Source organism: Vollenhovia emeryi, unplaced genomic scaffold (genome assembly GCF_000949405.1).
Source record: "Vollenhovia emeryi isolate VEMERY1.0 unplaced genomic scaffold, V.emery_V1.0 DF939215.1, whole genome shotgun sequence".
In the NCBI taxonomy this organism is placed as follows: domain Eukaryota; kingdom Metazoa; phylum Arthropoda; class Insecta; order Hymenoptera; family Formicidae; genus Vollenhovia; species Vollenhovia emeryi.
In genome coordinates, this window is record NW_011967151.1 from 971,897 (window position 1) to 986,601 (window position 14,705).

The 14,705-nt window shown below is 46.4% G+C and overlaps 1 protein-coding gene across 1 annotated transcript in view; it reads left to right on the forward strand.

The window, feature by feature from the left end:
- LOC105561007 (glypican-6) overlaps positions 1–14,705 on the forward strand; it is a 173,594-nt gene continuing 158,889 nt past the window's right edge. The window contains exon 1 of the mRNA XM_012010617.1: positions 1–406. Within this exon, the coding sequence (XP_011866007.1) occupies positions 247–406 (160 nt within the window). The 5' untranslated portion in view covers positions 1–246. The remainder of the gene's footprint in view (positions 407–14,705) is intronic.

Genomic DNA, 14,705 nt, shown 5'->3' on the forward strand with positions numbered 1-14,705 from the left:
ATCCGCCGCCGGCTCCGCGAACGCTCGGGGATCGCGCGGGCGTGCGCGCGCGCGAACGCGCCGGCGAATGCAACGAGTCGTCGCACCGAAGTGTCGTCGCGAGTAAGCAGTGCCCGAGTTCGTAGCGTGTGTTCCGCGCCTTCTCTCGATCGCGCGCCTTCCGCTCCTCTCTCTCGCGTCTCGTTTACCGCGCGCGGAAGGAAGAGGAGGTAAAAGGACGACGCCGACGTCACCGCCTACGCGAGGATGACGGGTACCAAGACGACTCTGTGGATTGTCGCCGTCGCGGCGGCCGTCGTCGCGACGACGACGGTGAACGCCGCCGGGCTCAAGTGCGACAGTGTCAGGCCGGTCTTCGAGGCGCAGGGCTTCCCGCTCAGCGACATCCCGAAGGAGGCGATCTCATGTGAGTAGCACTTTCCGAGCGTTTCGCGCGAGAAAGAAGCGGGGGGAAGAATGGAAATCGCATTCTCTCCGCGCGATCGCGCGTCGCGCGGCTCGAGCTTCGGTATCGAAGCTTCCTCGGAAAGCGACGCAGTTACGTTCGACGGTAGACGCGCAATTGAACAAGAAAAATAAACGTTTAAGACCTCCCGGACTAGATGTGTAGCGAAATCCAGCAAACTTCTGGCTATGAAATATCTTTCATGGTAAATCCTAAAGGAATTCTGATTCGTCCGTTTTCTAACAGACGACTGGTCTATCAGATTTTGTTTCCAGTGTGCTGGCGACATTTAGGAATATTTTTATTAGTTCTTTTTTAACTCGTGGCGGTTCAACATACCTTTTCGCGACGCACGGAGCGCACAGTGGACGCATTTATCGCACGTTTTATACAGCGTGAAAGCGGCTAACCGTTTTTCTAAACGCTCGTTAAACGTAAATGCTCCGCTTGGGATCGGGGTGGTCGAAGGAAACGGGGCTGGACCCGGGGCGAAGGGAGCTTGCGTTCGACGGGAAAGGATCGCGTTCGATCCTGTTCGTCGCGTGGGAGCTGCGCGGCCGCGTTTAGCGAGCGCTTAACCCTTTCGTGACCACCGTGACGCGGCGCAAGTCCCGCTTAAAATTTTAAAAGACTCGGGGCCCGGCTCCACCAGCGTCGTTTAACTCGAATCTTAGTTTAAGGTCCAGTTTCACAAACGTCAGTTAACTGTTAACCAGAGTTCAGTCGACTTCCTATCTTTCTCAATCTTGTTATCCAAGAAGAGACAGAGGATCGATTAACCATGGGTTAGCGGTTAAACGACGTTTGTGAAACTGGCCCTAATTCGCGTTTGCCTCTTTCTAGAGTAATGCGTGGTCTACAATGCGAGTCGCAGAGTCGCAGTCGTAAGAATAATCGACTGCGATTGGTCAATTTCGTCAGACACATAAGAATTGGCCAATCATAGTCGACTATTCTTACGACTACGACTTTACGACTTCTATGTAGACAAGGCTTTAAGCCTCCGCTACAATGATTCTCGGTTCTGTCTACAATGGTCGCAGTCTTAGAATCGTAGAGTCATGGATTGGGTCGTATCGATGTATAACTGAAACCGATTTTCCGTTTTTGAGGTATTTTCCCACGATATATTCGACATATAATGACACACGACATATATCACTATTCTCTGATTGGTCCGTCGCGGCAATAAACGCAGTCGTGGTCGTTGGAATAGGAATTGAACCTATTCGAGCGACTACGACTACGACTGCTTTGCGACTGCTCAAGCGACCATCGATACAACTGTACGACCATTGTAGACAGAACCAAGAATCATTGTAGCGGAGGCTTAACAGTTGGAAAGAGACAAAGAACGAATTAAGCTAAGCTTAGGCCCGGTCTACAATGAGTCGTTAGTCGTTAGTCAGAAGTCGCAACTATATGTTGATCCTTTTCCTTTCTGGGTGGAAGAAAAAGGACCGACATATAGCTCCGACTTCTGACTAACGACTAACAACTCATTGTAGACTGGGCCTTAAAGATACGCGACGTCGGTGAAACCGGGCCCGAGAATGAATCGAGTCAAGCTTGGAGTTGAGCGACTTTGGCGAAATCCGGGCCTCGACGATCTGCATCTCGTTACCGGAAAGGCATCGAACGAAAACTTCAAGTCGAAAGATTAACTCGATCGTAAAAGGGTTGAGCGAGAGACGCGCTTAGCGACGCTCATTACGACCGAGCGACGCGACGGCGCGCTCGTGAACGTGAATAACCCGCGTTTAACGAATTCACGTGAATCCGCCGGCGTCTCCGCGGGAGCGAGAGAGGATCGTACTTAATAACGTGTCGAGCGCGCTTAACTTTTTCGACGAGTTATTCGCGGACGGCTCTCGCGTCTGGACGGACACCGAGCTGAATTTATCGGCGCAGATCCACTCGTTATTAGGTCACGTTATCTCCGCTATCGGCGGCCCGCGCGCGGTTCCCGATTATCTCGCGATCGGGCGTGACGCGTCGAGCGGCTTCGGGTCTTCGAGTCGTCGTATAATCGCGAGACACGGCAGTGTCTCGCGCCAGGTATAAGCGTAGCTGGAGCCGCCAGTTTAATTAACGTCGGGTCGAATTAAAGCGGTCGTCCTGGGCATGGGGGGGGGGGAGGGATTCTGAGGAACCCTCTTTCGCCGAGTAATCGCGCGGGGAGATCGTTACTCTTCCCCGCGAACCTCGGCGGCGAGTCTCGCTTCCGTCGCGCGGCGCGGAAAGCGGGTGTCGCGGTGACGCGCGTTAACCGTGGAAATCGAGCGCCGCCTCGTAATATGATACACGACGCGCGCCCCTGCAATTCGTTATCCCGCAAAAATAACCGCGGCGGTGCGTGGAGCAGCCCCGCGTCGCCAGGGGGAGAGAGGGAAAAAAAGACGAGAGGGAGACTGCTTTTAAGACTTCCCGGAATCCGGTTCGCGCGAGCGCCAAGGGTTTTCTGGCGAGAATCTCTCTCTCTCTCTCTCGCTCTCTGCCGTTGACCGGAGCGAGATCGATTCGCTCTTCCTCGATTCGTCCCGAAAATTCGATTTTAATTACGAGGTCAGCGCGCGTCGCGCGATGATTGGGACATCAAAGTTGAATTTATTCACCGGAACGGAACGAACGGGTCCCAGAGCCTCGCGAACAGTTTGCCCGCCACATCGAACGGGTTTTGGCCTTTCAGCGACTGTGTGAAATCCTCGCTAAGCGATTGGCCGATCAGCGAGGCAAACGCCAAATCTCGCTCTCCCCCGCGCATATTTTTTTTCGCGACGTTCTCTCTCTCTCTCCCCTCTCTCTCTCTCTCTCTCTCTCTCTCTCTCCGCGCAAAGATACCGGATTTCTGATTTCCCGCGGATTTCCCCTCCGAGTTGTAATAATCTGCTTAAATTGCGATCCTGCAATGACTGGATTGTGCCAAACGGGAAATTATAAATCGCCTGTGCACACGATTATAGCCGCGATCCTAAAATACCCCGAGATTAAGTCGATCCTCCGACGATAAATTCCTCCAGCGGGGATTATCGGGTTGCGTTTTCCGGAAATGACGAGAATAATGAAAGCGATTGCTAAAGCCCCATGCTTTTATTAGACGATTACGGCTTATACGTATACGCAACTATTGAGCCACGGTGAACAACGGGGTACACCGAATTATGTAAGCATCGTATACAAGTTTCACATTTGTAAGTGTTTCGAAAAGATGTCTAAATCCTGTCGCGCTTGCGTCGCCGAGTTTCGCGATCGACGACCGCGGTTACGCCTCACAGAACACAATTCAATCGAAGGAAATTTACTAGGGGTCCGCATATCGTGCGTTATCGTGCAGGAAGGATAGACATCGGATAGATAATGATAGGCTACTATTGGCTGCTCGGCTGGTAATTACGGCATACGCAGGGCTATTGAACGTTTTACCTTTGATGCAGCAACCCTCCGCTTTTTCCTTTTCGGAGTCGGCAATTATCGAGCGCCAGCTGTTGAGCCGTTGGAAAATTTTTTCAACGGGGGATTTTAAAGCGCGGCCTGTAAAGAGACGATTAGGTGGTTTACACGGCCGTAATGAAGAGCGAGAAGCGTCCCCGAAATTATTTTTCCCGTAATTGTCTCCACGTAACGCAGAGGACCTCGCGTTCTCCGAATTTTCTCGAGCGAAAAAATGCGAGTCTCTCGACGAGTTATCACAGAACGTCCATCGCGTCGAGCGATCCACTGTATCGTGGATCGTAAATAACCGAAGCATTTCGCAACGAGTTATGCGAAGTAAACGAAAGAGAGTTTAAATTAAAATCGCAGAATTTGCTGAAATAATTTAAATGAATTACTGGAAATTGTGTAATGGCTGGAAGTCTTTTTCAAAATTGTACCGTAGGTTTGCGATATAATTAGATTGTACGCTTTTTACAATCACGGAATGTTGCTATAATTTCCGAGTGGTGCTCGTTTGGATTTACTCGCGCCCTTTTTCCCTACGACGTTTGGAAATCCTGATGAATTCTTGACGCGATTTAAAATGCAGCGCTTTTAGGGGGGGGGGGGGAAGAGGAACGAATTACTTTAAAGGGGAGGAAATGTATTGTGTAGGGGACGAGGCGTTAGGACATAAAAGCCGCGGCAAAATCAAGCAGAACTCCGATGGAAGTCGCGCCATTAGCAAAGCTCTTTCTTTCGCCAACTTTACTTTTCGCTCTCCTCCACATTTTCGGGGTTTCCGCCTCAAAGCTTGCGCTTTCAACTTATTTACGTCCCACCAAGTAATGATTAAAGTTTTCTGGATCATCCGCAATTTCTGCGAGCACTAATCGCGACCGTTTCTTCAATCCGTATATAAAATCTTTCGAATCCATCTTGCCTTAGACCCGCATTAGCCGTTTTCTATATGTTGTTCAGTTTTACTGAGGGTCCTACTTTAACTCTAAGGTTTCGAATCCATATTTACGTATTTTTGAATAAAGTGTAATCTATGCAATGTGCTTCCAAGTTTTGAGTTTCAAATTGCACCGATTATACTATAAAATTTCAGTCCCGTTTTATTATTCGTATCTCGTAAGCGTCCTTAAAAATTTGTAGAGGTTTTTGTTGAAAAGATTTACCTGCCTCTACAATGTCCGCGCGCGCGTCATCGAGGAGTTAAAATAAAACGTTACTCCCGTTTCGCGTTTTATCATGCAAAATAATCACTGAAGCGAGAATGAATTGAAAGGTAAGAGAGGCACCGGCGTGTATAGAGCGTCATAATCATAAATTCCGGCAATCCGCGTGGAATCGCAATTTATTTCGCGAACTTCGGCGAGCTGATTTGCGAGGACCGCGACGTGACCGCCGGTGGATTTATGGCCGATGAATTATATGCGCTTTGTTCGTTTAGGGGTGGAGAGAACTTCTCCGATGGAGTCCGAACCGGCCGAGAGAAATGAAATAAAATTCCAAGGGACATTCCTGCGCTAAAAATCGACGACGCCACGGCCGTCGTGATTACGTTTCCTTGTGCTCGTTGATGTATGATCTCCTCCCGACGTATCTCAGCTTCTCTCGCGACAATGGCGCGTAATTGCTTATTAGTTACTTGAACGCTCCGCGATTATTGAATCGCGAATTAAGTTTCTGTCAAAGTAAGGTCCACTTGGAATTGTCCGAGGGACAATCGTACCGTTAACATTTTGGAATCTTTAAGGTGGCTCCTGCACGAAGGAGCGAATATCATGGGTGCTCCGGTGGGGTCTCTTTATTTTTGTAAATTTATGACTTTTTTTCAGAAAAAAAAATTACTTAATGCGTTATGAATCAAATGTATCGATATACCAGGTTATATATGCACGTTTAAAAATATGTGACGTCAAATCTCAAAGAGCCGTCAGGTTTCTTTAAAACATAATGTTTTCTTGACTTTACTAATAAATATTTGCTTGCAGAAGTCGCCCAGCAAACACCAAAGTAACCACTATACATATAGCATCAATGCAAATAGCATGTATTATGTTACATTGATATTGATGTTATGTAACTGTTATTTTAGTGTTTGCTGGGCAGTGACCTTATATAATTAATAACGCATTTTAATCCCTGTGACATTTATTGTGTTTATCTCGCTTTTTGTTAACATCTACTTTTTCTATGAGATAATATTAACCCTCAAAGTGCTTCTGCGAGTGACCAGCCCGAGGGGGAAACCGCTGAGGGCATTGTAGTGTATAGATTGCGGCATTACTAGGCATTTTCTGGGCATTAGTTTAAGCACTATAAAGATAAAAACTTGCAACTACAACATACTTAAGTTTCAATATTTTCTACTTTTGGTCGGTTCATGCAAGAGCCACCTTAAATAACCTCGGTTCGGTTCAAATAATAACTTAAGAGACGACAATAGAACCGTTGGAACTCTGACGAGAAAATTTCCGGGTTGAAAAAGCGCGTTGAGGAACTTTTCAAGCTCGACGCGATTTCTGTTAAATATACGTCGACGTTACGTCAAATCGTTCCCGCAATATTCCACGTCGGTGCGAACAGCAACATCATTTTCCGCCGCGTTTAACGCGTTGATCGACTGCGGGGCGGGGAAAAAAAGGAACGAAACAATAGTGTTAACTCCGTACGTCCCTCTCGCGGCTTCATTAGCACGTTTTGTGTACGGCGAATTCGCTTTAATTTATGGACCTTTGGAACTCGCGGCGAGGTGTTAATGGCGGCGGCCAATGACAAGCCGGCCGGCTTTTACGTTGTGTACCCACTTCGTTCACCGGCGGCGCACAGTGGAAAATCTCCGTATTTGCGAAGGCGCCGCTCGTATTCGCGCGCGCTACTCGCGAAATCCGCGACTCCGCTATCTGCGTCGCAATCAAATACGTTTATCAGGCCCCGAGAGAATGCCGGAGAGCATATCTGCTCGCACGAGCGGGAGATAAGCGGCGTTTACGCGTCGCCAGCATTGCTGCACACCGCGATATCCTATACGTAGGTAGGCAAACAAATTTTTCTTCGCGGTCAAGCAGTTGCCTGCAGATCGTAGGCATCATATTTAACTCGGCATATTAGCGTTGACGATTGTTGCCCGGCCGTCACTTCTCTCTGAAAGTTAATCGGTGAATTATCACTGAAAACAGTGAATAGTCACCGATTCGCAGACTATTCACTGTTTTCAGTGATAATCCACTGGTTGACTTTTAGAGAGTTGGTTTCGAGCCGCCCGAAGAATCGGAAGGGTCTGCCGCAAGCAATCGTGATTTTTCCATTTCTATCAATGTCGATTAACTTTAAGCTTGGTCTTATCCGGCGAGTGTTTTTTAAAGTTACCTTTTATCCGCTTTCGGTCTTAAGCCTGAGTTACAATGTGCTCCTTGCGACTTGACACATTCTATTTTGTACAAGCAAGTCAGTTTCCTTCAAAGATCTGTCAACAATGCACAATTGTACGATTTATCGACTTGCGTAAATTTTCGAAACATATTTTTATTGGCTGCAAAACAGAATGTTTCTAGACCCAAAGAGCACATTGTAGATCAGGCTTCTAGTGAATAGGACAGTCATTCCGCTCAGGCCCTTACTTAAAGCTTAATAAAAAATTGTTTTAACAATACAAGACGGCCGTTCTGCATGGTAGATTAGGCTTTACGAAGTAGGAAATGAAAATTGGAGAAACTAAAAGCTACGTTAAACCGAGAGTAAAGTTCACCTACAGCGGCAGAAGTGGACAGTAGTATCTCAATATTAATGCCTCGATACGAGATACGTGTGTATGTACACGTGGAGAACGTTACGGTACTTGCGACACCCAAATGTGCTCGATTTACGTTATTAATACGCTAACTTTGTAAATGCGGCTAATTTGTCGTACGCCCGCCGCACCTTCTCGAATTCGCTACCGTGAGGAACCGCCGTTCCGAGTGATTTGTCTTCGTTATCATTCTGACTGCGTTACGCAGATACGGGCCGCCGCTTATCGCCGAGATGAAAGCGGAAAGCAGCGTGTGTGGGTCCCGTTGGATTTCGCGAGGGCGAAAAAGCGGCGGCGAGGGCGAGACACGGAGACGACGATCTGGGGAAGGAAAAAAGCGCCTAGGCGTCCCGTTTTGTGTTTTATCGCGACAACTGTACCACACGTGCGGGTACACGCGTCCTCGTGTCACGCTGATACCTCAGGACCGTAATCTTACTGTCCCCGACGGACGTAAAAATGAAAAGTTTAACAATCGTGTCTCGACGACGCGCTTTTCACGGGACGTCTCCTAGACTGGTCGAGATTTAGATGATCAACGGAAAAACTCGAACTGATAAATAGACGCGAGGATGTCGTCTTTGTACTGTTATTGCGACAAATGTTACCACATGCCACAGTCGTCGAATTGGTGAGACGCTCGCCTAGAGAGTTAGGCAAGTCTAGGTTCAAACCCCGGCTGAGGTAATATTTTTCGCAATAAATTTTCTCTATTGGCCGGTTAATTAATAATTGTGGCCAGCTGAGGCCGAATGAAATTTGAAGAAACTAATCTTTGATAAATTTAAATTGAAAATAGATCGCTCTAAATTTGATGAAGAAAATCTATCTTGCTTATAAACGTAATTGTTTTACGTATATATGGAGAAAACGCTCCATGCATACCAATGTAGAATTTATATAAAAGATACGTTCGATTGTCATAGAAATCACAGTTACGGCACTGTTCGCGCGAATTCTTGCGGGCTTTGCTGTGCCAAAGCTTAGCTATGCGACACAGGATAATTAATGCGCTTGTTTCTCTCTGCTTTTTCTCCCTCTTGCCCTTCGGTCTCTCGTCCTACGGCTTATTATTCGGGAACTACCTACGAGTGGTTGGTAATTAATACTTTAGTTAGTGGCAAGCTTATTTGGTAATTAGTATTCTGTTTAACGTCGCGTTTTATACCTTTTTCATTGACACGCTCGTAGTTTATCGCGTTCGAGATAAATTATTGCTCGAAGTTCCGTAAAAAAGTAACTCGAAGCTTCCCATATAGAAGTGAACATGAATACTTATTCATACCTGGGTGCATTTAGATATCAATGTTTTTTTAACAAACGCACAATACTGCTTTTTATCTCTCTTGGGTTAATTACAGCCCGAGTCTGGGCTTAATAATCTGCGTGGCTTTGTATTAGCAAAGCCACACAAAGCCTTCTGAAAAAGTTGTAGTATATTTTTAATTTAATACAGATGCCGGGAATTACCAGACCATTTTAATTAACATTTCTAATTAATTACAATGTATATTTTTATCCCGTATAGATATTTTAACTTGTAGGCATCTGTATTTACTTATTATACTCGTGACTTTTTTAATCTGCAGCTTTGCCACAGTATGTTGCACATTCTTGAACTTATAATTGAAGTTATAACAAAGTTTTTGGTCACTTGAGAGAATTCCGGTTGATGGCTTCCAAACACGGTTGACGCGACCAGACGCGTCTTGCATTGCGACGACCGTTCAAACTAATCCGGACTAATCATTACCCTTCTGTTTAACCTTGTCCGTCATTCCCGAAGCCCCCCCGGTCCAACGATATTCGTACCCCCATGCTAAATGCAAGGCGACGCATTAACGCGATCGTAAAAACTGTATTTGACATGCAGTTAATACGTCGCGCGTCCGGTGGTTCGCCGAGGCGAGCGGGAGTATCGGCTCTTGCGATCCGATAGATTCTTTCCCAAGGCCTCGCTTCCGGGAGAGATCGATTTTTCTCGTGCGAGGATATAGATAAAGTTCTCTTTTTGCAAAAATAAGTGTGTGTGTGCGCGCGCGTTACGCAACAATAATTAACATAGATCGTTGAGAAGATCTAACGTGGAATACATTGTAAGGGAAACGAAGGTCTGATTAATTATATTTTGTCACGCCTTGCTCATGACGTTAACGTCGAAACGATAATCACTCAACGGCTGGAATTAAAAATCGTGGTTCATATTATTTTATTGCACTCAAGAATTATTATCCCGATGACATTTCCATAAATACATAGTTTTTTTTAATGATTCGTATAGCACGTTGTCAAATTTGTAGTCTTCAATTTAACTCATTGAGCAGTCGTCGCCACTGCTTCTGCTCAATAGATTATTTTTAACTATCCATGTGTGGTAAACTGTATTATTTTAACGAGCTGTAGTTTAAAAACAGCCGCATCTTTTATTCAACTCATTTTAAACCCTCGGTTCCTTTTAACATCATTGTTTAATTAAATTAAACATGTTGAGCAGGAGCAGTACTCATCGAGTTTAATTTAACACTACAAATTTAACAGTGCAACGTTACCGAAGGGCAGGCAATTAGGCGCTTTGCACGTAGTTTCATACACGTATGTAATGAGGTTATTGTTTTCTCCATTCTCTCCCGCATCCAGAATTCTTTTCCGATAAAGCTAACGCATAGCCGACACGTGAAGTTTTCCAAAAGGAAAACGCTGCTGTCATTGCTCGATCGGTCTGCTCGATACGCTTTCCAATTTATCCCGTTGTCTGCGTTGTCGTCTCTTAAAAGAGCGAGAATATTCATTATTCATTCATTCATTTGCCCGTTCATTCCCGAACGTGTTTGAGCGTGTAGTTCTTTCCGATTTTCTCTCCTCGCTCTCGTCTTCCTCGTTTCGTAGCGCTCCAAGGAAAATTAACTGACAATGGAGCAGCTAAACGCGCAAGAGTGTGAAAAAGAGAAAATGAAGAGCAACGTCGTTTACACGGTATGCAAAACAAGCGTATGAACGCCGCACTCGCCTCTCGTCTTCCTCGAAGTTAGATCGCTTTTCCGTTCGAGGGAGACGCGTACGAGATGACTCGACAAATAATATCATCACTGGCCATTGTGGCGTTTCTCCCTCTCTTCCCTGCCCTTTTTTCCCTTCGTCTCGATCAGGTACACCGCTGGTCAGAGAGGATATCGCCGGCGATACTTTTACCCTCGGCCACCCTTAAATCTACCCGCTCCTCCTACTCCTCCTCCTCTTCCTTTGCGAGTTTTTTTTCCCGTTGCACGAGACGGCGGTATAATGAAACAGGCTTAGTCGTTATACTTCCTGCAACGTTCTCCGTCTGTCTCGGGGCGTTAAGGACGCCGCGTTCGAATCCCCTGTACTTTAATCATCCCTCGGCTTTCTTTGCCCTTTCTCGCGAGGGTGAACGCGGGTGCTCTCGGATTAACATATTTATCGACCGACGGCGCTGTTGAATTTCATGAAATCGCGTCAGCGTCATTCTTTGTCGCGTCCGCGTCAGCGAACATTGTTGTAGCTCATAGATACGCTTTGCTCCGTGATTATTTCTCCTGTCGAGTACACTCGAGCCGCTTGCTTCCTTTGAAACGCAGGAAGCGCAAAAGGAACAATCTTCGCGTTTCCTTTTTACGAATCGCAATGCCGCGAGGATGACCCACATATCGTTAGAATATTGTTGAGTAATTGTGGGAACGGCATTGAGGAGAGCATTCTCAAATTATACCGTGCACCGTCAATTAACGTCGCCAATTAATATCTTTAATCGACGACGAACATTTGCTTTTTCCGTTTTTAATGAGAACTCGTATCCCCGAATCGCGCAAATTCCTTCAACAAATTACTTGTAAAGCAGATCAATTACGGAGCAAATGATGGCGAACTGAAATGATTAAGTTACTAATTGAAGGTTTTAATTATATATGGTAATGCGCCGTGGTGTACGCGAATATAAAGTCTAGCGCACGCAGTTGGGATCCAGAATAAAGACCGGTTATATCTGATCTCGCAAAGACATGCTATCGCTTTCAAAGGAAAACTATGATACGGCTAAACGGGCCGGTATTCTACGAAATGATTTATGAATAGCGTTATCGATACCAGAGTAGATAAATATTATGCTTTGAGATTGTGGACTTAGACAGCGGTGTGTGTCGATTAATCGCCCGGACGTGAATTGATTTTAAACGGCTCGCTCCCATCGAGGCATATGGAGTGCGTTTTTATCGATATAATAGGTCCATTTATGGAACCGAGATAAACCCCCGTATCGATATAATCATTCGTGCTAAAAGACAGATACGCATATATCCTCTCGTGTCACACTGTGCGTATTTTCTGCGGTGTACTGTGAAGTCTGTTTTCCCCCGTCGACATAATATATCTAGACCGAGCGTTGAGCAGTGGGGGGTAGAGGTTCACGTAGAAAAGGGCAAACTCTGTTTTGTGCTAGAGACCCTGTAATCAGAGACTGGCCATAAGAGTTCGTCAAATTCCTGCGAGTGAGAGAGAAACATAGACTGTCTCACTCTTCTACAATTCTACGATCGTAGAAAAGTGAAATAGCCTGTGTTTCTCTCTCACTCGCAGGAATTTGACGAACTCTTATGGCCAGTCTCTGATTACAAGGTCTCTATTTTGTGCTATTTCGTTCTTTCTCGTTCGCATGCAAGAGAGAACGAAATAGCACAAAACAGAGTTTGTCCCTTTCTACGCGAACCTGTACTCCCACTGCTCAAATAAAGGCAAACACTCGGTCTAGATATATTGTGGCCTATGGTTTCCCCGGCGATGACACAATGGACGGCTGTTCAGCATGTTGGCGGCAGATGATGAAAATTTGACAAAACGATCCACAAGGATCCCTAATAACGCTGTTCGTCCTATGGTGCGGGGCTTACGTGTCGTCCAGTGAAAGAGCAACGATTCGCAGGCGTCGACAATTTGACGGACGACTCGGGTATTCTTCGGGTGATGTTTACAAGCGTCTGTGTTCATAGGTGGCTAATGAAATTTTCGAGACCTGCGGGAACAGAAAGGCCGACAGCGTTGAAATGCACAATACCTGCCTGCTACCTGTACGATACCTGTACGAACCTGTACGACCACCTGGTCTGAACCTTTTCGAATCTTTCAGAGAAGTTTACGTACGTCGAACGCTTGCGCTTGCTGCGTCTAAATGTCTCAATAATTTACTGGAAGTCAAAGTGTTCCCGCTTATCTTCTCATTTCCAAATGACATCGTAAATTCGAGGGAAGGAGAGAAAAAAAAGCAAGAAGGGGAAACCTTTATTTTACGGAATTACGCTCGTTCGCTACAGTCGCTTTCCTTAAAAAATCGCGTCTTTACCCTGCGCGATTGCGAAGGGGGCGACCAGGGCGTACGGTGAAGGATCGGTCTCCGAATGGAAAAGAGATTTAAGCTCGAGCGACTGCCACGGACAGGAAGTTATGGGCAATCGGATAGGTTTTCCCGGGCGGGCTTTCGATCGCGTCGTCGCGCGCGCGCGCGCTCCGGCAAGGAATGCAGAATGCGGCCTTTTCACGAAGAGATATCCAGGCCGAGGCAGAATGCAGCCGGCCGGGGCAGCACGGCGGGCTTAATGGTCGCTGTTATAAGTTATAACTTTTAAATAACCAGCACCGGCGAGGGAGGGGGCCCCTCCCCTGGCCGGCGCGCTGGAAACCAGCTCACCTTGCCTCACCCGATGCGATGAGTTTCGCTCCGTGCAGTCCCACACGACTGTCCGCTTTGTGCACGTATACACACGCGGTGGTGCACCTCGTGCCTCGAATGCGTAACGACGATATAACGTTGAGAGATTTCGCGGACGCGACGTACAACGCCCGGGCACGGCGACTTGCACCCGCGTCCGCCTGCCGGCCCCTTTCGGAGCGTGTAATTCCTCCCGCTGGATTAATTACCGTAGTTGGCTGACGGAGTTGCATTACAGTCGGCGCGATGCGCGCGCGGTGACGCTGTGAATGCGAAGTCAAGAGAGTGTGTCTCTCGGATTACGGATTAATTAAATACGTAGTCGAAATTCGCGATTATCGCGGTAATCTGGGAAACTTTGCGTAATCAATCCAAATTGCTCGCAAATAACGGACCTTTAAGCGCAAGGTGAAAGACGACGATCCTCTTTACGAGTCTTAAAAAAAAGAAAACCCGAAGCTGCACGTCACTGGGATACTCGAGACCTTTGCGCGAGAGAAAACAAATTCCAGGTTTTGTCTCCGATTGCGTAAAATTAAATTGAGACCTAGTAAAAATTTTGTCCCTTTCGCAGAAATTGTGAATGTCGCGTTGCGAGCTGCTTAGAAAAGGAGGGTTCAGGTATTTCCACCGTTCACCGAGTATTGCAACGAGGTCGTCTGTATGTGCAATGGCCGCGTTTTAATATTAATATCTGATAATCTAGTTACAATATCACCTTGTTTATTTTCTGGCATGTGCAATTTACAAATACCGATCGAGATATGATACTGCTCTCGGTAATGAGATGTCGTTACTATAATTCCTGCGCGAAGTACGCAGATTGGGACGCTCCACGCCGATATGACAGCCGCGCTGTTGGTTCTAGTTGTCGATTTATACTCGGCTTTTTCTGGAGAAACTCGGCCCGCGATATCTGCAGGCAAACCTGATTGCAGTACGAGATTGGACCCTTTAATAAGATTCATCTCTAGGCTGTGCGACAGTCTGATGACAAGTTGCACAGAATAATCGCATCGTGTCCGCCGACGTCGTGTACAGCGAGGCTCGTAATTTCATTCAGTACTTAGGAAATGCAGGCTTACGACAGAGCCAGATCTTTTTCTGATGCGCGGGATTGTCCGGCCAAATTATTCCGCTGAAACAAATTGCGCTCGGATTTCGCTAAAACAAATAACTAAGATATAGAAGCTTAGCGGTGATTAATCGTAATTTTTTTTGCTGCAGGCTATTAATTTCACGCACATTCTAAGATTAGTACATTACGTTGCAGATATTATAGTATAATATTATAGCTAATCTCAAAATATTTACTAATCAACTTTTCA